This window comes from Struthio camelus, chromosome 5 (genome assembly GCF_040807025.1).
Source record: "Struthio camelus isolate bStrCam1 chromosome 5, bStrCam1.hap1, whole genome shotgun sequence".
Classification (NCBI taxonomy): domain Eukaryota; kingdom Metazoa; phylum Chordata; class Aves; order Struthioniformes; family Struthionidae; genus Struthio; species Struthio camelus.
This window is the reverse complement of record NC_090946.1, coordinates 29,781,330-29,803,478: the sequence shown is the minus strand read 5'-3', so window position 1 is coordinate 29,803,478 and position 22,149 is coordinate 29,781,330. Positions and strand designations below refer to the sequence as shown.

General features: G+C 34.1%; 1 protein-coding gene across 13 annotated transcripts in view; it reads left to right on the top strand.

The window, feature by feature from the left end:
• Window positions 1-22,149, top strand: part of ANO3 (anoctamin 3) — a 226,975-nt gene that overhangs the window by 151,737 nt on the left and 53,089 nt on the right. For 7 of the 13 annotated variants that reach the window (XM_068945321.1, XM_009688372.2, XM_068945314.1 and 4 more), the window contains 3 exons: window positions 9,068-9,226; window positions 11,718-11,818; window positions 17,287-17,331. In XM_068945321.1, coding sequence (XP_068801422.1) covers window positions 9,068-9,226; window positions 11,718-11,818; window positions 17,287-17,331 — 305 coding nt within the window. The remainder of the gene's footprint in view (window positions 1-9,067; window positions 9,227-11,717; window positions 11,819-17,286; window positions 17,332-22,149) is intronic. The other 6 variants (XM_068945325.1, XM_068945324.1, XM_068945319.1 and 3 more) reach the window with 1 other exon arrangement.

The following is a 22,149-nucleotide window of genomic DNA, read 5'->3' as shown; positions in this document are numbered from 1 at the left end:
AAGATAAATTTGAAAGGCAATGAGAATAATAACAACAGGAACAATGAGAATAACTGCTCACTTGTAAGTTAATTAATCTAATTAATATTGATTGATGTACTTATATATCCTACAGGCTCCTGATTTGTACTCAAAAAGTCACTCTGTTACCATTTTGGCTAGTACAAAATACCTTATGAATGTTTTAGAAATAGTTTAGATTTTCTTATGATACCAAAATAGGATGGTAGGTGGCCAAACTGTATTTCTAGTAAACTTAAACTTTGACATTTGAAGTCTAACCTTAAACTTAGCATAGAATATAGACAAGATATAATTATAACGCTACAGAATTAAAGGGAAGAATGTCTTCCACCTATATGACTAAGGCAAGAAAATCAGTTAGCCTGAGTTGTATTACATTCCTAATGTGTAATCCACACGTTATCTGTGCATAATACTAGACAAATTAAGTGTTCTTTTACCACATTGACTCCAGTGGGAATGTTGTCAGTTGCTTTCCGTGCCCTCTTTTATGTGAAAGTTATGTTTTTGATCCATCGACTGTTATAATGTGTTATCTGGAGATGCTTTAAGTGAGTTTGACAGTGGACAAACTACCAGCAGTTAAGTGTCAATATTAATCTCAAAGAAGGTTGAGTCATGAACTCAGGAGCAGAACTATGTAAGTGGTCCCTATGCAGACATGCCCTGCCCAGCCCCAGAGTAATAGGAACTGCCCTAGCAAGAGACCCTTCCCCCAAAACTCAAGACATTTGAATACTTTTTTTTTTAATATATTGCTTCATTAATGGTAACAGTCCATCAAAATGATTTTTTTAACACATTTAGCTGTCATAGAGTTCACAAGCTATCATTTTCAGAGTGTCTTTCTAAGGGAGGAAATAGATTTTCTTCTAAACATGATTGCTTTGAAATTAAAGAATTAAGATGAGAGAAAATTTTAGGTACAAACTGTAACAAAGATTTTAAGCCCCAACTATGAGCATCCATCTACCTTTTTGATAACAGATACTAGTCTGTTGGTATGTGTACATTCCTTTTTATAATTATACAGATCTAAATCCAAATTACACCACCTACATGACAGAAAGTTGAACTTCATCCTGTATACTGTAGAAGGAAAATAAACATATCATTCTGTGGGGGCTTAATGCTTGAGCACTGTATCGTTCAGCACTTATGTAAGTGAAAGTTTCCATTCCAGGTTATTGCTGAGGATACTGATATTCTTATATATAGTAACTTCCTTCCTCATATTCTTTATAAGAAGTAAGCTATAATCTTTAAAGTCAGAAATTCAAACACAGATGGTTCCCTCCCTGAGCTGCACTCCAGTGGAAATGTTGCGTCTCCCCATACGAGTACCTTTGGGTCAGAATAGCCTGCTCCAGGCTGAGCTTAAGGAGAAGTCCAGTATGGTTTGTGTATGCTGCCAGTCTTACACTCTAATTGTGCTTTTATTCACATGTCATTTGTAACTATTGATTGGGATGCAAGTAGAGGAAACTATGTTTTAGATATGTTCCAGAGCAACTTACAAAGTGCATCAGCAGGAAACTAGCAACAGGTAATGTTATAATAACTACTAACAGATGATGTTATCAGCCTCTGTGTATGTGTGTACATATGTATAAAATATGCAGAAATCATACTCATTTTCATTGTTGTCAAATTTCAGGATACTATGAAGCAAATCATAAAATATAATTACTAAAGGTCTTACTTCCTGCTTTTTATTTAGCATTTATGTATTAGAAAATACTAGTAAAATTCTTATATATAAAACAAGTTAGACAATTTTTTCATGACAGACTTGACAGCTCCACAATGTTTGTGGAGCTACTTAGAGAAATACAGTAGTTATACATACTAGGTACAGCTGCAATCTGGAGTAGATGCTTGGGAAGAGGATGAAGAGGAAGAATTTTAGACCTTACCACAGCATCCCCCTATGAGCCGGAAGACTAGGAATTATAGGACAAAAAGAGGGAGAATATGTGAAGTGCTCTGTCTACATTTAGATACCTCATGGTTTTACAAAAATTTGAGAATATTGTAATATATAAATGCCCCATCCATAAATGAATAAATAAGCATTTGATTTTAAAATAAATAAATAAGTATATAGAGACTTTATCAGCCTTTAAGCATTTGCTGGTATGTTAGCCTTGTTGAGGCTTGTTGAAATTGAGATCAGACTTCTAAATGGGGTTTTGGTTGAATTAACCTCTGAATTAACCTAGTTTGTACCTATTACTCATTAAGGGATTGATATATAATATACACCTAGGCACTGATATTAGGAAATAACCTAGAGATGATGCAGTCTTCTCAAATCTTGATTTTTTTTTTTAATTGAATCTTTGGACTTTTTTTTTCCTCCCTACAGAACTGTCACTTCTAGAAACATGTTATAGTATGAGGATAGACATTCTTCACCTCTCGTCCTTCCCAAAGTAAAAAAAAAAAAAAAAAAAAAAATTCTTTCTGAGGGATCAGAAATGAGATTACAGTTAAATTATGAATGTACATTGTTTTATTTATGTACATTTTAAGGCACGCTTTAATTTAATGTTCTCAGCATTTGACTTCTAAATGATTAGACCTGGCAGTATTACTTTGCTGAAACTGAGGTATATTGGCAGTCACCTCAGGTAACCTAAGTAACTGTCAAAGTTTCAAATGTTACTATTCTTTTTGCATAGATTGATTATGCATGCAGTCAGGGGCTTAATTAAGTTTTCAGCTTACTTATTTATTTATTACCTAACTTTAAAGAGGGAACTCAGCAACAAAGATTTTAATTAACGTTAAAACTGGTCTGTGAATTATGTAATTATAAAGTTAAATTATAAAACATTTTTAATTGAAGCTTTTCTTTGATATACAGTGTCTGGCAAAAAAAGAAAGTATAACATGATGTACTTGTCATTAATTTTTCAGTCACTTCCCAGATTTGCTAGTGGTTGTGCTATTAATGAGATGCACCAATCTTTAGGCCTACCTTACCAAGTCATTTGCTCTTACCCACTTCTAAAAGCTGCATGATATTTCAGGAAGCATTCCAGTTCACTGTTCTGGAATACTTTTTGCTATATATGGGTTGAAAAATTGGCATAAGTTTCATCTACTGGGCAGAACAGTAGACTGAAATCTGTGAAGTTAAAATATTTATAATTTCTGTGAATTGTGCTATTTAAATTAATTGGAGAGAGAAAGAGAGCCTGTAAAACAGCTGTTCCCACTTTGTAAAGAGGGCATTGCTTATTAATTAGAATCTGAAAAATAGTTTCTTGAAACATCCCTCTGTGTTGGCTAAATCAAAGGAAATTCTACTTGTTCCAGATTTGAATAGAAATATTCAGTCTATTTTTTTTTTATTTTATAACACTGCCAATATTTTGTTTAACTTTTTTGCTTGAGCAAAAGCTTCTTTTTCTAGGTTAAACTGATCAACGGGGCTTTTGTCTTGCGTAAACTGTTAACCTTAGTTGAATGGTAATATCAGCATTTTGAATTTCACAGTTTCATACTGCAGATCAGTGTCTCACATTGTTATTTGTTATAAAAATTGCAAGTTATGAAGCAATCAAAAAATGAAGGTGAATAGTGAAGAAATTCAAAGAATTACAATAGATCTGAATGGGAAAAGCCTCAGGTAATATTTTACTCTGAAGCAAGCCAATGTATTGTGATTCTGCATTGCATAACATGCTCTGAATGAGGGAGATGTCTCTCAGCTTCAGTACACAAATAGATACAATTTTGAGTTCTTGTGTTTAAAGACTTGAGAAGACAAAGATGAATTTAAAGCATTGATTTTGAAAGCTGAATTGCACAGCAATATTCCAAAAGGAATTTTCCAACCAAAATGTAAATATGTTTTCATGTGTCTTTCTGAGCGTGGGAAAGATTATCAGGTCGATTTCAGAAAATCTGAATAAGAGGGTGGGGAAGATGAAGAGGATTAGAGAAATGTGAATATTGGTCAGTACTTTTAATACACGTTTACTAGATGAAGTAGGAGATCTGGAAAAGATGAGAGTAAGGTTTTCACCAAAAAAAATTCCTTCTGATGTTTTTCTTCTCCACTCTATTGAGAAAAAGGTGAAAGAATGAATCAGAGACTGTTACTAGCCCGAAACAGGAGATAAATAATAAATACGCTTTTGGATAAATAACTAAAAGCTTGATTCAGTGTGTATTTATCTCTGTTTATGATAACTTACCTCCACTGTAGAAGGGCCAGCTGTGCAAGGTCCCGTTAGCGCCCAATATGCTTTGACTCATACATGTAGTTGAAAGTGCTGCTCCCTGTTTTGCTATACATGTTGCTTTTTTTTGGTTGATTATGGAGCTTCTTCAGATCAACCAAAAAACAGCTCAACCACTAGATAAATAATTTTACTGGCAGAGATATTCCTGCTAATATATGGGAACAGCATGGCTACAGAATTACACCAAGGTGAAATTATAGTAGCATGAAAGTGAATCAGGCCTAAAATCGATAAAGTGTTGTTCCGGGTCACTGCATGACTGCGGTAAGTAGCTTCAGTACTGCACATATCAATCTGTGTAGCTGTAACAATAAGGAAATAATTATCTGAAAGTAGTCTGAGATGTACAGATGGAAAACCTCTCTCTACTGACAGTACAGGTCATTAATATTTGTTGAACCCTAAACCCAAAGAATTCTGTTAAGTGTATATGAAATGAAGGGCCTATTTGCATATGATTGCTAGTCTGAGAAAGAGAACAATCATTCTTAATTCGCTCTGCTATTGCAGTAAAACCTCTTTCTAAGACAGATGAGGAGCAGATATTTCAGAACTGAGGGGGGGAAAAAGCTAGAAATTATAATCCAAAAGAAAGGTAGCAATGTGTTGCAAAAAGATAGATTTAATCTGCAGAAGGTCTATACAGGCCAAGGCTTTCTGCATGAGCAGGAAGTGTATGATAGATGTTCCATATCTCCCCTTCAGGGGAATTTTGGCCAGACTTTTCATAGGTGATGTTGCCTGCTTCATGGATGACTAAAGCCAGCTCTAGTCAGCTTTTGTGAAACGCTTATGATGGAGTATTTTATTGTTGAAAAGCAGTTTCAGCCCTCAAAGTATATTTTACAAAGCAATCAAGTCATTATGGGACTAAGTAAAAATGAAGTGGTTTTTGCCACAGGAGAGAGATAGGAGGGAAGAGGAAATAATTTTCCAGCAGCAAGGAAAACATGTAAACAGCACTTTTGGGAATAGTGTTGATGCTCCTTGAAGAATGTAGGAGCGATTCAAACAGATGACAGAACAAGACTACCTTGTCAGTCTCAGTGATTAAAATGTAGGGTGTCCGTAAGGCGGTGTGTACTTAAGTTACCTTCAGTTATGCCAGTAAGAAGCATACCACAAAGTGAGCCAAATCCGAAATGTAAAAGCACAGAAGACTTACAGTTGTTAAAACGTTTTCTCCAGGAAGACCCATAAACCCTGGTCTTACTGTTGTACTTAGCCTTTCTTAAAAGATAGGGTGGTATAGAAACAGGATTTCTGCCTCTTAGATGATGTCATCTCATTCTTTGAAATTTCTTTCTTCATACAGTTAGTAAGGGATGAGAATGAGTGGGTCTTCAGGTAAAGATCCAACTATTTTAGTGCATTATTTCAGTCTTAATTAATTGGATTTCTAGCATAAATTAGAAATACTCCTTTCACTTCACTGAACATACAGCAGTTTTCACTGTTAAAAGGTGTGAGACACAGTATTATATTTTGGTCAGAAATCTGTGGAAATAAAAAGAAAGAATAAAGCCTTTTTCTTTTTCTCAGTAGCTTACTGATACCATGTAGACATGGTGAGACAGAGATTTCCCCAAACAATTTTTTCCTTTATTGGCTAACTTAGTTTACCCAAAATTAGGAAAAATAGATTTTCCAATATAAAGCACCAACTCTTCGTTTATTAAATAAAACTGTGCATCTGATAAAGATGTACAGTAAGGAAATTTAGTAGGGTGTAAGAAAATAGAGTATGTTTTAGACTTCAGCTGTGACTGTATGCTGCTACTTTGGGATTTAACATGGCTGCAAATTAAAAAAAAAAAAAAAAACTAAAGGCTTCATACCTTTTTTGGCAGGAAAGAGGGCAGCTGCTGTGGTCTGAGACTTCTGTTTTATTACTTTACACATCTTCCTGAAACTCAAAATAATGCTATGCTGGTTAGTAGGTGTTTAAAAGAACATCATGCTGCAGAAATTTGACCCCTAATTTGAGCTACACAATAATTCTGTTCGGGAGTAGGGAGAGAATCTTGGTGTTTTTTTGTATTTCATGTGTGTCACTGAAAATGTGCCATAGTAAATAAAAGCTCTTTTTAAAATGTGATAAGTTCTGTGTTCTGTTGGCTTTTGTTTGTTTTGCAATTAACAATATCGAAGTGTTATTCATATAGATTTCAGTTATGTAGTCCATCTTTTCTTGCTTGGTTTTTTCTCTTTTCTCTGTAGATTTGGGGGGAGGGGGGTTAGTTTAGGTTTTTTCAATCACTCTGTATAATTGACTCTAGATAGATTCTTAAATTTAGGTTAATTACATTATATACATATTACTTACATTAGTTCATGTTACATTTGTCCTCTTCACCCATCTTAAGATAGCTTCCTCTCAGTTCAGCTACATTGTCCATTTTATTGTGTGACTGAGAAAAGAGCCAAGGTCCTGAAAATACAGGAGGTGGTGGTGATCCAGCACCTGAATACAGCATAGTGGTGATCCATCAGCACTTGTACACCAAATATTGTGATATGTGATCTTTGGATTATGCCCCATAGCCATCAGGTATACATCTCAAAGTAAGTTTCATGTTAGTAAGTTTCATACAGAAAATTCTGAAAAGAAGAAATGCTAGTTGAAGGAGGGAAAGGAGACCACCTAGGAGCTTAGAAATAAAGAGCTTTACCCAGGAAGTAGAAGATTCAGGCTAGTTTCTTCTTAGCCTTGAGGGAGTTGAATTCACATCTATTTTCCAAAGACTGAAATTGCTTCCAAATCTGCTTGATTGTATCTGAAGCACAGCATGAAAGAGATACCATAACTCTAGCAAAGTGGGAAAAGCCTAGGTTTCTAACACCCATTTTGTATTTACAGAATCTTTAAGTAAACTACATAGGCAGGTATGTGCCTTGGAGCAGGTAACAGAATGCTTCTATGGTTGATTTAGAAAAATGTAAACTGCAAAAGAACAGCAAACAATACCATCACCCACTGGATGGGGGGGGGGGGGAGCTTAATTCTACTTAAATTATAGCTTCATATACTCAAATAATGTTCCAGAGTTGCGATGATACACGTTTTTGTAACAAGCGATGGTTTGAGAAAGACAATTCTTTGGTTTTTGCTTGCAGAGAAAGAGGAAGACTCATGTTAGAAAACTTCAGTTTTTGCAAACTAAGAGGTTCTTAGGAACACTAAATATGTAGAAAGCTGGCAGTGAGGTATGTGGGGATGAGAAAAATCTTTCATTTAGAGATAAGTGAACTGATATCCAGTATTTATATTGATGATATGACATACTAACACATGCTTCTGTTTATCAGAAGAAAGTGTACTATTGGCTATATCTCCAAATATTAAATATTTTGTATACCTAGTCCAAATAGCATGCTAGTTTTAGAAATCTATCTTAAATAGTAGTGCATGATAAAGCATGAATGGACGTTTAGTCACGTATATATCTTGCTTAGAACTATTGCACTTGTTCTGGGCAGTTTGAGTTAAAAATCAGCGCCACATTCTCCAGAAGAAGTGTGTTTCACACCTTTTGAGATTTCAAAATCTTCGTAGTCTGACATTAGTTGATATAGTCACCGTTTTTTCTGAATCATGCAAAACACAATGCAAAAATAGCTTTCAGTAGCAGCATGTAAAGTGGGCTTTCCCATATCAAGGACAGAGAATCCCTTGTGTTTACAAGCATGGTGGGAAGGAACTAGACAAGAATTAAATATTGCAAGCATAGCTTTGAAAGCCGTTGAACCTCAGCATCCAGGAAAACATTCAAATCAAAAGTGTGTGATTTTTTTTTTTAATTATTTCTCTCTTTTGCAGAATATTTAAGTATGACTGTTCTAAAAAAATTGTCTAGGTACAAAGCTGGGAAACTTGGTTTAATTTACTTGCCTTTAGATTTTACAACATCCTACTGGAAAGTAAAGATTAATTTCTTTTAAGTAAACTGTAATATTGATTTTAATTTCTCAGAAATCTTCCTCCCTCCCCTTTTAACCATCCGTTCTTCCGTAAGGACAGTTACAGAGTTGTTATTTCCTAATCATGTCAGGCTCATTCCTAAAAACAGTTAGGCAAGTCATCCTACTCGTAGGAAAAAATCCCCATGACGTTCCTGCCATGCATGTTTTCACTGCTGAGGTCTAACATTGCGTTTTGTGTAATTATATCATTCTTGTGGTATGTTTTTTATCATATAACTCTACAAGAGTAAATATCAGTGGGAAAAGGGTGAATAATACCCTGCCATTGTGTATGGCTTTAGACAAAGTCAGAAAAGTTTATTACCTGTAATAGGTTCCAAAGTTAACTATTGGCTTATACCAAACACTTTTTGCTTTGTGGCTGGTGAAAACTGTCTTCCAATCTCTGATTTACATTCCCTTTGCAAAATTCTAGCCAAAATGTTCATAGCACATTCTTCCTCACCCAGTAAAACAGTAAATATTGATTTCAGAGTATCCTTACTGCACTCCTGCTACAGCCTATGCAATAAAGTTAGGAGTTCATGTCTGTATATACCATTCCCTAATTTTTCATGGCTGAAAATAATAGCTGGAATATGGTTGTTGTGGACTCATTTTATTTTATTTTAATTATTTTTAAACCTTGAGCAGCTGACACATAAGAGACTGCATATTCTTATGGCTCGTTCTTTATATGCTTATCCTGTAGAGATGTGGATATTTTCATGCTTTAGGAAATGCTTCGTTATATGGAATTCATGATGGGGCTGTTTGTTTTTGTGAATGCCATATTAAGCGTATATTTATTTTATCATCTCCAGACCGAAATGAATGCCATGGCATCATCAGGGCTCTTCTTCAAAGATGGCAAAAAACGCATTGATTACATCTTGGTCTACAAAAAGTCAAGTCCACAGGTAGAAAAAAGAAGCACATTTGAGAAGAATTTGAGAGCAGAAGGCTTGATGTTAGAACGAGAGGTGAGTCTTGTAGTTTGTGGTATAAAACAATCTTTGTAATCCTGTCATACTCTGAAATTTTAAAAGATTTCCGATGTCTTACAAGCCTTTCTGGTCAGGCTATTTCTTCCTTTATGGTATGTTTTCCATCCAAGGCAGGTTGGGCTGATCTGTCAAAATTTTTCATATTTTTTCATTTGATGTTTATAGAAGTAAACTGACATAAAGCCAGAGTAATTTAATGATAAATTGGCTCGTCCCTCCTCAGAACTGATATAACTCCTCCACATGGCACTCATGAGTCTTCTGAAATCACGGCTGAGATGACCTTGCCCATTATAATGTTGCAGTCTCAGAAAGTGTTCTTTTGTCAACATACTTTCCTGAAGGAATTTCTCTGTTGTTTGGCTAAAGGGGAGTTTGAAGTGATTCACTGCAGAGTTAACTGTTTTAATAGTATTTGTTTAATGCTATTAAATAAACAATAATAATTGTTTAATAGTACCTGTTTAAAATGCTGTGCAGGCACACGCAAGCACACACAGCTAATGGAAAAACCTTTCTATTACTTTAAAATTGTAAAAAAGCAAAATTAAATTTTATGCTTAGTGCAAACTTTCACTGTTAAATCCTTTTTTTTTAATAGATACTAAAAACTTTTCATATTAAGAGGAATTTTAATACTTTCTTAAAATTTGTAAGGGGATAATTTTGCCTGCTTATCTCTGACCTGATACAGTCTGCTTTCCTAAAATTCCGCATTAATATCTTTTCAAGGCTTCTAATATGGTTGCTTATACTAAAGAGATGAATTAATGTTTATATCTGGGTGCTTTGAAATAAATATTAAAATATAATTATATATAATATATATGTATGATTATATATAATTAATTATAATCTTTCAAATGAATATTAAAAAGAGGGTGCTATTTGCATTGACATAAAACAAAATATAGAGAATTATGTCTTAGGTTGCGTTTTCTTTTCCATGCTCCTGATGTGCAGTCGTTTGTATGTTGGTCTGTACTGCAGTGTGGTGGATTTTCAGGAATTTTCAGCTGCCTTCTCTGAAATGATGGACAAATACCTTATTTGTTCTTCTAGAACCATTTCAGAAAAAAATATTAAATTGCTGTTCTTGTGATTGGGCTATTGGTATTGACAGTATTAGTATAAATAAATCAGAGAAAAGAGCCGTGAATTTTTGTTGTTTCATGAATTATTTACGAAACAGACTTAAGTTTAGTCCATTCTGAAGCAAGTTCCTATACATCATGTGTCTTTCATCCTGATTTATATTCTTTGACTCAGCAGAATTAGCTTCTGTGTTCAGTGTTAATGCAATCGGGTTTTAACTGTTTTAAAGTCATTCTGGCAAGTATTAGTTGACAATATAGCATGTTGAGTATTCATAAATAATTGACAGTGTTTTCAAATTTGAACTTAAGGTTTTTAAAAATTGTTTGAAGCCTAAGGGGAAAAAAAAAAAGATTTCAGGGCGTTTATTGAAATCAGAACCCTTTCAACTGGACTAATTCATAACTGCTGACATTTTAGAAAAAAAATTTTTTATAAGTTCAGAATTCCAGTTATAGTTCAGAGAATTATCCTAGGTATGAAGAGTTTTAAATCTGGCATATCTTGATGCACCATTGTCTTCCAGTAGCATTTTGTTCCCCACATCTTTTGAGAAAAAGAAAATATTAGAAGCAGTATTATAAAAGTATGAAATGACTTAATGAAGTTGTTAGATGGTGGATATTTTAAATGCCATTAACTCTTTCAGTAAAGCTTTTTTTATCTTTTGTTACCAAACCTTGCATTACTCCAGTGTTTTGGGAGGCTTTAATCAGATTCAACTCATCCAAAATTTTTACTTATAAAACCCAAGCAAATACATCTGGGAAAATAATTTGAGGTTGAAGTAGAAACGATAATTATAGGAACCTGTAATGCTTAAAGTCTTGAGTTTTATGTGCAAATCAATACATGATAGAGAACACTTGGGGCAAGAAATATCTAAATTCATAGAGATCACATTTGTAAATTTATACCAGATATCACAATTGCTTAACCATTCTATAAATGTACTACTCTGGCAAAGTGGGACCTACAGCCTTCTTTTAGCTGTTCCTATATCTCCAGCACCTGAGCGCCATTCTCCTTAAGTAGGAGTCACATGGAATGATCTGGAAACTGCGGTGATTTTGAGGGATTGTAGAATGAACTCATTTAATCCATGGCAAAAAGTACTGCATAGGGCCTTTTGTCCTTCTGCTGCAGTCATAAGCAAAGATCTGTCCTACAAAATACCTTTTGACAGTTGCTAGTATCTCAGGGTTTGAGGGGAAAAGAGTTATTAATTTTGGCTTAGCGCACTTAGTGTTTTCAGACCTGCATGGGCACTTTGGGCCTAAAAGCAGAACTTAGAACTTGACACTTTTAGAAACCTGAAGGCCACAGGGAACTGATTTATTAATATATATTTATTTGTTACTACTTATTGCAGCCAGCTGTTACAAGCAGCGATATCATGTTTGTTAAAATTCACTGTCCATGGGAGACGTTGTGCAAATATGCAGAAAGAATGAACATCAGGATGCCTTTCAGGTATTGTGGAAACTATTTTAAGAAACTTATAATTCAATGCTTGATATTAAACATATATTACTTACCTTAAGGCTAAAATGCAGTCCTCTTATTGTATTGTGCCAGTCACGTTGTATAGTTAATTTAAGAAGATGATAAGGAGAGAGGAGAGGAGAAACAAAAAATACTGATCTTTTCACATTTACCTGTAGTATTTTGTTTTCAAACTTAATTCCAAGTTAAATCAAGTATATACCTGTGGAACCTGCTGTTAGTAGTTCACGTGCCATTTTGGATCTCTGTGACAGTGTTTCTGATATTAGGCTTCTGAGGTGAAGTGTTCTCCATCGTAACAGGGTGGTATTTCTGAAGTCTTATCCAAAGGCCAGTGAAATGACAGAAATATCTGATATCTTATGTGTCTCCCATATAACACATAGTGGCATACTTTGGAGAAAATGAGATTTCTTCAGTTCTTGGTCCTTCGCTTTCCTTTTGTAGTTAATGAACTCCTGAACTGAGTTATTTGTGTACTAAACACCCATTATTTACAAACCATATCATATCTCTTTTTGCAGTAGACAAATTGTAGACAATTTATTATCTCCTGTAATATTGCGTTTTTTTTCATGATATGAAAAAATCAGGAGATAACCTCCCTTTTCCACTCCAACAATTTTATTTTTGCAGGGGAAGAAGAGCTTTTTTGTTCACTTTCAACCTCATCAGGAGTTCAACCAGGAATCAGATGCCAAAGCTGTGTGTGACTTGTGGAGAGTACCCTTACAGCACTCCTTACTCACTTAAATTGTCAAGAGCTCTCTTTCACGTCCCTGCTGATTTCAGCTATAACAGTGCAGCTCTTTCACTGGTCCTAAGCCAGAAGCTTAGTCATTCAGAAGCATCCGTAGCTCAAAATCAGTTTTAAATACTCACTTCTATCCTGAGTTTCCATGTCATCCCATTAAACCTTCAAATTCCTTTCCATAAAAAGTATTTTCTGTAACAGTCGTATCCTGTATGTTCAAGACTATAATTTTACTTACTGTATGCTTACTATAGTGCCATTTGAGCTTTTCTGGTTTGAACAATTCATTGTCCACATTTTAAATATAGAAGAGTTTGTGTACATGTTTATACACATATGCATAAGCATTCTAAATTCCAATTCCAAAAATAATTCTGTGCTACTTTGATGCTTGAAGTCACAACATTAAGTTAGGTTTTAGCAGTGGTTTGAATTCTTCATCATTTTAGTAACTTCACAGATCAATAATTCGTTTCAGGTAAAACTGGCCAACATTTGCAACTTTTGCAGAAGAAATGACAACTTTTCATTTTAAGTAGGTTCCCCCTTATGATAAGAACTGATGATAATGTGACACTAACTTCCAAGACTCGGTTTTAAAGTGCGTATTTATGGAGTGACTGATTCACACAAAAGATAATGTACACTAAAGTACTACAGGATTCTGCCTGTATTCTACATGAGAAGAGCAAGCTCTTAATAACTTTCCTATGAATACAAAAGTTCCTTTTTGGAGAGTATTGAACTTTTTAGATTCCACTATAAAACTTGTAAAATGTGGAGAAAAAAAAATATTTTTTTCATGTGACTATTGCAAAGATTTAGGTCCTGTTATAAGTGTTTGTTTTGTGAAAGGGTTTGCCTCATTAGCAGAATCATTCATATCATAATTTACGTTTATAGAAAAGCCTATATACCTATCAATATCAATGTCTGTTGAAAAGCATTGATATTGATGGGTATCAAGGTCTTTTGATAGCAGTAGGAATTGATATCAATAGGCATTGATACTGATAGGTATCTGTGCCTATCTGTGGCCTACCAATATCAATAGGTATTGAGAAAGTAATAACATCTTCTGAAGTCTTCTCTGATAAGCTAGAGTAAGAAACATAGAGCAATATAACAGTAAACATTTTTGGGAATAATCGCCTGTCTGTTCACTGACTAAGCTCATGCTCATTTTATGAGACAACGTTTTAGGATGTATGTTAAGGTGGATCTTTTAGAATCAAGCAGTCTATACCTGATAATCAATTCAAGCGCAAAGTATTCATTAACTTGTCTTGAAGTTTGACTCATAAATATTTGCCATAAGTGTAAATATCTGAGCCCATCTTATACTATCTCAATGTAACATTTTTTTTCTAATCTTTAATATTCTCTTGTCTAACAGCTAATAAGCTTTTGGCTGTTTTTGCTGTCTTGCTTAAATCTTTCTTAATCAAAAGCAAATGATAAAAGATGTTTGCTTGCAAATGCAAGCTGGTATATTGATACCTTTATTTAAGCCTAATTATGTGATTAGTTATTTTGTTTGGAAACCATTCAAAATCATTAACATTTGTTATATTATTAAGTGACATGTAAAGATTTCTCTCTTTTACCAATGTATTTGATCCATGTTTCTTTGTTTCTGGGCTACCTCTTCAGCTGGCTTTTACCCCACCCATTTCAGATACACAACAAGTAGATAAAAATGCTAAATTGTACTGCTCCATTCATTTGGGAGCTTTACTGTAGAATGAAAAACGTTGTCTTGGCAGGAAAAGAGTTCAGCCCAGCTCTACCTCCCTAATAGGACTGTGAGAAATATAAAATCTCTGGCGACTTCTTTTTCTCTTTAAAAAGAGATTTTAATAGGAATGAAAATATAATTGCAAATTAAGACTGAATGTTTCAAATAGGCTATTTCTTTTATTTCTATACTACTTTTAAATAAAAGTAAACACAATAGTTTTATTTTGAGCATGGAGTGGACACACCAGATGAGAACAAAAGTCCATCTTGCTCAGAATCCTGTCTTTGTCTGCAGCCATTCTGAAAAAGTTCAGTACAGAAGCGGAGCACATTTAGAGCACTGCTTCACGATGCCTTCTCTGTTGCCTGAGGTCTTTGGTTTCTAGGATTCCTGAGACAGAAGTCTTATCTTCATCTTTGTTTTAATTAGCCCCTGATGAACTTCACATGGATGGAAAAACAGCCCTGTACAGTTTTGTCATGACATTCTGTAATAACACATTTTATAAGTTAATTTTATGCTCTGTAGAAAGCACCGCTTTTTGTTTGCTTTAAATCTTGAACATTCTTGTTTAAATCATACTTTTCTAAACTACATGACATATATTATTTTCCTGAGATAACTACATTTTTCATTTAGTGGAGAGATGATGCTCAAATCATGCAATTATCTCATAATACAATGATCTAGCGTTGTTACTTCCCAGGAATAGATTATTTCTTCTGGTCCTTATCTGATTTATCAGTGGCTTTTAACTGTCCATTTTTAATGTGTAACTGAGGAAGAGAGATTTAACTTTCCCTGCAGTGCTTTAATTGCGGAGCGTAAGAGTTTGCTCTTATTCTCTTGCCCACTGCTGCAAACTTTCAGCTATGATCATTGAAATACCAAATGCCGACATCATGTATGAATAACACATAGGGAATAAGTATCCTGAATTAAAATCTTACTTTTTAGGTTCCTTTTACTCAGTCCAGGAATCTAAACAAACTCAATATTATTATTACACAGATTCAGAAAAATTTTTCTGTTACTGAAAAGGAACTTTTTTCCTTCTTGCCCAAGGGACTATCCAGCATCTCAGAACTCGGTTTTAGTGTGGCATCATACCTAAACATATTGCCAGATATATAATATGCATTATTTATGTAATATAATATGGAATCTTAGTATTAAAAGTAAAAAGGGTTTTTTTATTGTGTTTAAAAAGATTTTTTGTGGTAATCACTGTTATCTTCTGGATGCTTTCAGCTATGATTTCTTATTTTAGCACCAACCTGGGTGGTGGCTTATTTACCCTTTTTTAATGATCTGTAGAGTTTTTTATTAAAAATAAATATGTATTCTATCAGTTAAAGTGAAGCTTTATGATTTATTTCTGAAAGTCAGACAAAAGGTTCATTTTATCTGTGTCTACAAGTATCCCTTGTGAAACATAAATTATCACTGTGTGCAATGAATTAATTAGGTGTATCTGTAGCTTAGCTGGACTCCATGTGTGCAAAACAGCTAAGGATAGTTAAGGTAATGAAGGAAGCTTTTTTTTTTTTTTTTTTTTTTCAAAACTAATGTCTCAAAATCCTTTAATAATTCTTCATTGCTTTCTTTGCAATTCTGCCTAGTACTATCAAGTCTCAGGCTGCCAGCAAGCTACTGATTAGTAGATACAGAGTTTTTCCTGTGGTCATGTATTTTCTAGGCTATATTTCCTTCCCATTCTTTTTAAGGTACTCATTACATTATTACTTTAATGTACCTTAATGAATCTTGAATACTGTCCAGATAGTTAACAAGATCCACAACTGCCTATATATGCGTTCTTCTTTCCATGATTCTACGTAAAGAAGTTGCCACCTGAGGGAGACTTCATTTACTTAGGATCCAGGGTTGAAGTACTATTTTGGGTGTTAGAATGAAGAGGACAAAAATTAAACATTGACTGAAAAACAATGTTAATTCTTTATATTGAAATATCTAAATAAGCTTGTTTTAATTTCTCATAAAAAATTAACCATGCAGAAGTAGAAAGGATTTAGGCAAATTTAAGTACAAGATGAGCTAAGTGAGGAACAAAGCCCCTGGTGCTGTGGCCACCACTAACTCCAGATGAGTGCCACGATAAAGATACAGATATCCTGAGGAATGTGAGGGATCTAGGCCTCCAAAATTTGTATAGCTAAAATGCAATGTGAAATGATAGAGGGAGGCAAGACTGAAACAAGACATGCAGAAACTGAATTGTAACAAATATGCTTCTATGGCTTTGAAAGTAACTGTTCTCTGGAATAGTTCACTGGACTTCACTGAAAATTTCTGCTCTTGTTTCTTTGAAGTTACTCTGACCAGTGAAGAGTAGAGAGAAAAGAACTATAATATAGAAGTGATTTGTTTCAGGTAATGCTCTTGGATTTTTAGGGCCATGTAATGCTCTTCAGCTGCATGCAAAACGTCAAGGGAAATTGATGAGATACTACAGAGGATGATGATAGTGCATACAGTATCTAATAGCATTAAGTATTCACAGTATTTAATACGTAGAGTACACATGGTATTTAGTAGCATGGAAGCCTCTAGTAATTCTTCTAATATGAGTTTATGGAATAAAAAATGCTAAGACAGATCACATGACATGAGTTCAAATGCTGCCACATTAGTATTCTATCTAATGGGTTTCTTGTGAATGAAGTAGTGATTGGGTAGGTATAAATTCAATCAAAAATTAAAATTCCAGTCAGGAACAATTTTCAAACTTGAAAATATGTGAAATCATAGCATTTTAATGACTTACTGTATTTCAATTGCCTTTTTAAAATGTTTTTTTAACCTTTCTGCCTATGAAAATACGTGTTATAAAATGTCCAGTGTTCTTTTATAATGCATGTATGCTTTTCAACTGTCTCTTACTTGATTATTCTCAGCTGGTTTTTGCTATTCTTTCAGGAAAAAATGTTATTACACTGACTGGAGGAGCAAAACCATGGGCAGGTTGGTGGGTGATGTGCAGCTTCTAATTTTGTCAAATAGTCACCCTGCTAAAGAAAATCCATTTTTGCAGTTGTAAATTTATCCAAGAAACTTGGAAATTAGCTTTTTTCCCTGAAAACCCAAAATACATTAATTCAAAGTGCTAAAATATTCAGCTGTAATAAGATGCAGCTTTGCCAGTTCTTATTTTAGAAATGCAAAAATTTTCATGCCAGGAAACAAAAATGGCCTTGTCCTGGCAGCAGATTTAAGAGTGGAGCCATCTCTATAGTTACATCTGCTGTTACTAAGACATATATCTTTAGTGTGCAAGATACTGTTGAGTACGTCATGTTTTATAGTCTAAACTCTGGTAATCAGCTATTTGCTTACAAATACAAAATGTAACTTCTCTCATGTGTGTCCTGTTGATCAGGACTAAACCAATGACCCATGTTGAAGTCTATTTTGAATTTTTATTTGATAACTGATGGAATAACTTGTATATTGCAGTGAAACATCTTTAACTCTCTAGGATTTAATGATATTGCATATCTAATAGATTCTTCAGTCTGCCATTAATATGAATATTTGAAAAGCATTCAGTTATTGCATAAGTGCCCAAAGAGCTGGGAATCTCCAGGATTTTATCCAGGATGGCATGAGAGGGCAAATAGAGGCAAACATATGCAAACCTCACCTCTGGCTGCTGCCCTTATTACTGCTTTTGTCAGCCAGGAGAAGTGGTAGATGAGGCCAGAGGCAACAGCAGCAGGCAAAAGAAGCAGAGGAATAAGGGAGCTAGAAAGCAGGGGGAACTGTGAGCTGTGATTGCTCCCTGTTGCTGTGGTAAAACATAATGATGTTGTGTAAATCCTAATTACCTGTGGAAGAGATATGAAAATTTCTACATGAGGGAAATCTTCTGGAACAGTTTTCTATTGCAGGTTTTCTTGAGATGAATCTTGAGATGAGATTACATTTGACTTAAATTCTCCTGTTACTACTTTAGATGATCAAGAGCTCTCATCATTTCTCGGGAACAATTTATATAGTCTCATGATACCAGTTTGCAAGATTAGTGCAAGTAGACCAAAAACTGCTGAGCAGTAAAGTGAGAAAACTTTGTGTACATACACTAACAAAATATATTAAAGTAAAATAACCTATAGCATAAATTTACAACTGCATTTTCCCCCTTCCCAGTCATTCACTTGCTCCATTTTCATGTGTGTTATGAAAGATGTAAGTGGTGGGCATTGTAATGCAAAGGCAAAATAACAGAGCTTTACTGCAAAATGGTCTTATTTTATCTGCAGTCCATCTGCTGAGTCCTTGATATTAAATGCATTTATTTTCCTTATTTAGAAGCACAGGTGTCTGAAATATGCAAATGAAATCACACAATACCTGTGAAAGAAGTAAAAAAATACTTTTAGTGCCAGATTAATAGTTTTTGCATTTGCAACAAATGCTGTTACCTGTAATTTACTTTGCGAGACTTTGAAGATCATTATTTTTCTGAATGTTTTGTCTAGTACTTTAGAGTCCAGTGCACTAAGTAATAGGGTGGAAAAGAAGCTATATCTAAATATGCAAGCTTAACTCCAAAATTGCTAACATACACATCTCATCATTCCAGCTTGTACTATTGTCTTTGTTTCTTTGGGTTTTTTAATAACTTCTCATACTTCTTTGTAATTTAGCAAATATTTCATTAATAATTCTAAATTAGTAAGTGGAGTATATAAGAAGTAGGATAAAGTATATAAGTTAGAATAAAAAACTATATTAAAAACATTGTATATCAAAGGTAACATTTTTAATGAATTTCTATAATTTAAGAATATGTGGTAACATTAGTATATTAGACCCCGTTGTGACATGTACGCTTCTTTGAATTTATTGACATGTTTATGTGGTAGAAGTATATAGCCACAGATGTCCTTAAATAAGCCTGCAAAGGACTATTAGGAATATGAAAAACAGCTTGAAGGTAAATGCAATGCTTATGGTTTTCATATAATGTGTCATTCACATGAGGTATCTGCGTGGTAACTCTCTGCCTATTTATTTATTTATTTACATATCTTAAAAAAAAAACCTTAAAAATTGTGCCCAATACTGTGAAACTTGAATTCCATTCATATGGCCACACTGCAGAAATAATTGTGTTGCCCTCCTTAAAGAGCAATATTTGAAAAGCCTTCAACAAATCTGTTCAAAGGCAAGGAGATATCTGAAAGTGGGACATACAAGTAAGTAAGGTATGTATCAAAAATTGTCTCAACTCTTTCAGATTTAAGGATGAATAATCTAATGATTCAATCTTGTGTCTGCTTTATCAGACACGCTGATTTCATTTTTCTTTAAGAATGACATTGAGGAAAACAAAATTAAAAATTAGCTGTTTCAGTATGCAGCTTTCATGTGCCCACTGAGATGTTGAAATAAATTTATGATTATAAGGACAAAAAAGAGTTTGTTGAGTAACTCAACTGCAATAACTTCCTTTGCAAAAAAAAACTTTTAAAACATTTTAGATTTCAATCTGCACACTGAAATCAAATTATTAATGTCCTTCTATTGAATGAACATAGTAGCATTTTTGTATATTTGGTTACCCAGAAGTTGTAACGTTTGTCCATTTATTAAATCTGTCAACCCATAAGTGCATTTCTAACTGCAAAGCATAGTTCGGGGCCCATGACATATGTTTGACAGTTCTGGCCAGTCTTGTGTATCTTTGTCAGTGTATGAGAAGCAAACACACAGCAAACTAATGGCTGGTGATTGCTGTCAAAAATATCTAATATGACCTGTGGCTATTGTCTAGCATCTCATTCCGTGATAACTATGGAGTCTGATCAAATAATTTCAATAGCTGTTTTACAAGGGGAAATTAATTGATCATTTAGGTCAATGTCGTTAAAGAATGAAAGGCTGTGAGGAAGAGCTAGGGTGACTGAAGATGCACCAATTCTGCATATTACAATTAGCATTGTAATATGTAATATCAAGCTGCCTTGGCTACTGGAAACTAATGGCACAGAGCACAGAGTTACCCTATAACAAGTTATGGTAATTCTCGGTGCACCCCATTCACCTGTATTTGCATATGACTGTAGTCTGCTTAGTAAACATAACCCACAAGGATTTTTGGACTGACAGGTCTGTCACAAAGACCAAGCAAACAAACGCAACTTAATAGTACAGTTAACCTTGCAAGTGCAATTAAATTGGAGATTTTGGAGAACTTTATTAACTTAGACAAGCATCAAGAGTTGGGCAAAGCTGAAATTGGAGGCATCTTCATAAAATATTAACTTTTATGTCTAGGAATAAAATGTATATGCATTAAAAAGTAACATCTCATTGTCCAAGGTGCTTAAAGTTACAACAGTGCCAGCGGGAGTGACTTCAGTAAGAGCTTAGCTAAAGGAGCAACCAAAGTCTTTCAGCACTGTTCCACTGGGACTTTTCAATCACGTTGCATGAACTCCTGATTTCATGAGGGATTTCATGAGACCAAATCCTTTTGTTTTTAGTCTTATTGAATAGACTAAGCTGAGTAGATCGAGTCAGGAATCCTTATGACCTGTAAAAAAAAAAAAAAAAAAAAAAAAAAAAAAGTATTTGACCTAGAAAGCCACTCTAATTGAATAAGCATGCTAATATGTTGTCCTGTGGTTTAGTCATAGATTGTATGGAATTTATTATCCCTTAGAACGAAAGCTCCAGAAGTTTCTTTTCTAACTGTAAAACATGAGCCAAGAAAAGAGGTTTATTTTGCTGGGTTATTTTTGTGCAAGGAGAGATGTACTTTTCAGCTGAAATATTCTGTGCCATCTGAAGATACTAAGCTTTGGAGTGCTCAAGTGATGTAGTGAAAAAGCAATCACATCTTAAATAAAAAGCCTTTTTACTTCAGAAGAAAAATCACAAATGTAATATGGCTGTTATTTTTAATTTATTCCAATGTTCTTCATTACTTTGCATGTTAAAAAGAGCAGATATGAATATTTTTAAAAGGGATAATTTCTTTAAGTAAGAATCATCTACTAGTTTTTTAGATTTTTGGAGGGAAAATATAATTAAGGCTTTTTATATAACCAACTCTAAAAGAATATCTTCTAAAAAAATCAGATGCATTGTTTTTCTTTTTCTTACATGTCTGTTTTCTTTATAAAAGAAAAGCCTGCTTTGTACCTTTTAAAGAAATGAGCATCTGAACAGAGAAAAATGAAGAGAATAAAATGAAAACTTTATACTTATACACACTGTGTAAAACTTGGTTCTGTGAGAGCTTCCTCTGGAACCAATAAGATAACCAACTCACAGGATAAAATATTATTTGAACAAAGGAGTCACTTAAAGGATGCAGTTTTCTCCGCTTCAACTTTCTGAACAAAGTTATATTCTTTGGCTCATAAAGCTTAGTATCAAAGAGTTGTGTCCCTTAGGTGCAGTACCAGTTAAATACAGATTGTGTACCAACACCTTGCTAACACTCAGTAAAAAGAAAATCTTGATAATTTTGTATTGCGTGCTACCCTCAGTTGCTGTAGGAACCGAGCGTAACTCATACAGTCAGCCTTTCCGTTTTGCTTCCTGTTTAGATATGTCTGTGCTTAGTTCCGTGTTACCAAAGAGTACGCTTGCAAGATTTATCAGTACTATTTCATAGAAGACTTTTTTTCTTTGCTGATTTGTAGCTTAAAAAAAGACAATGCAATTGAACTAAAATTTTCATTATTCTAAGTTTTATCCTGGATCATCCTTTAACACTAAAAAATGCTGAAAATAAGATCTTATAGCGCAGAAAACTTAATACCATGT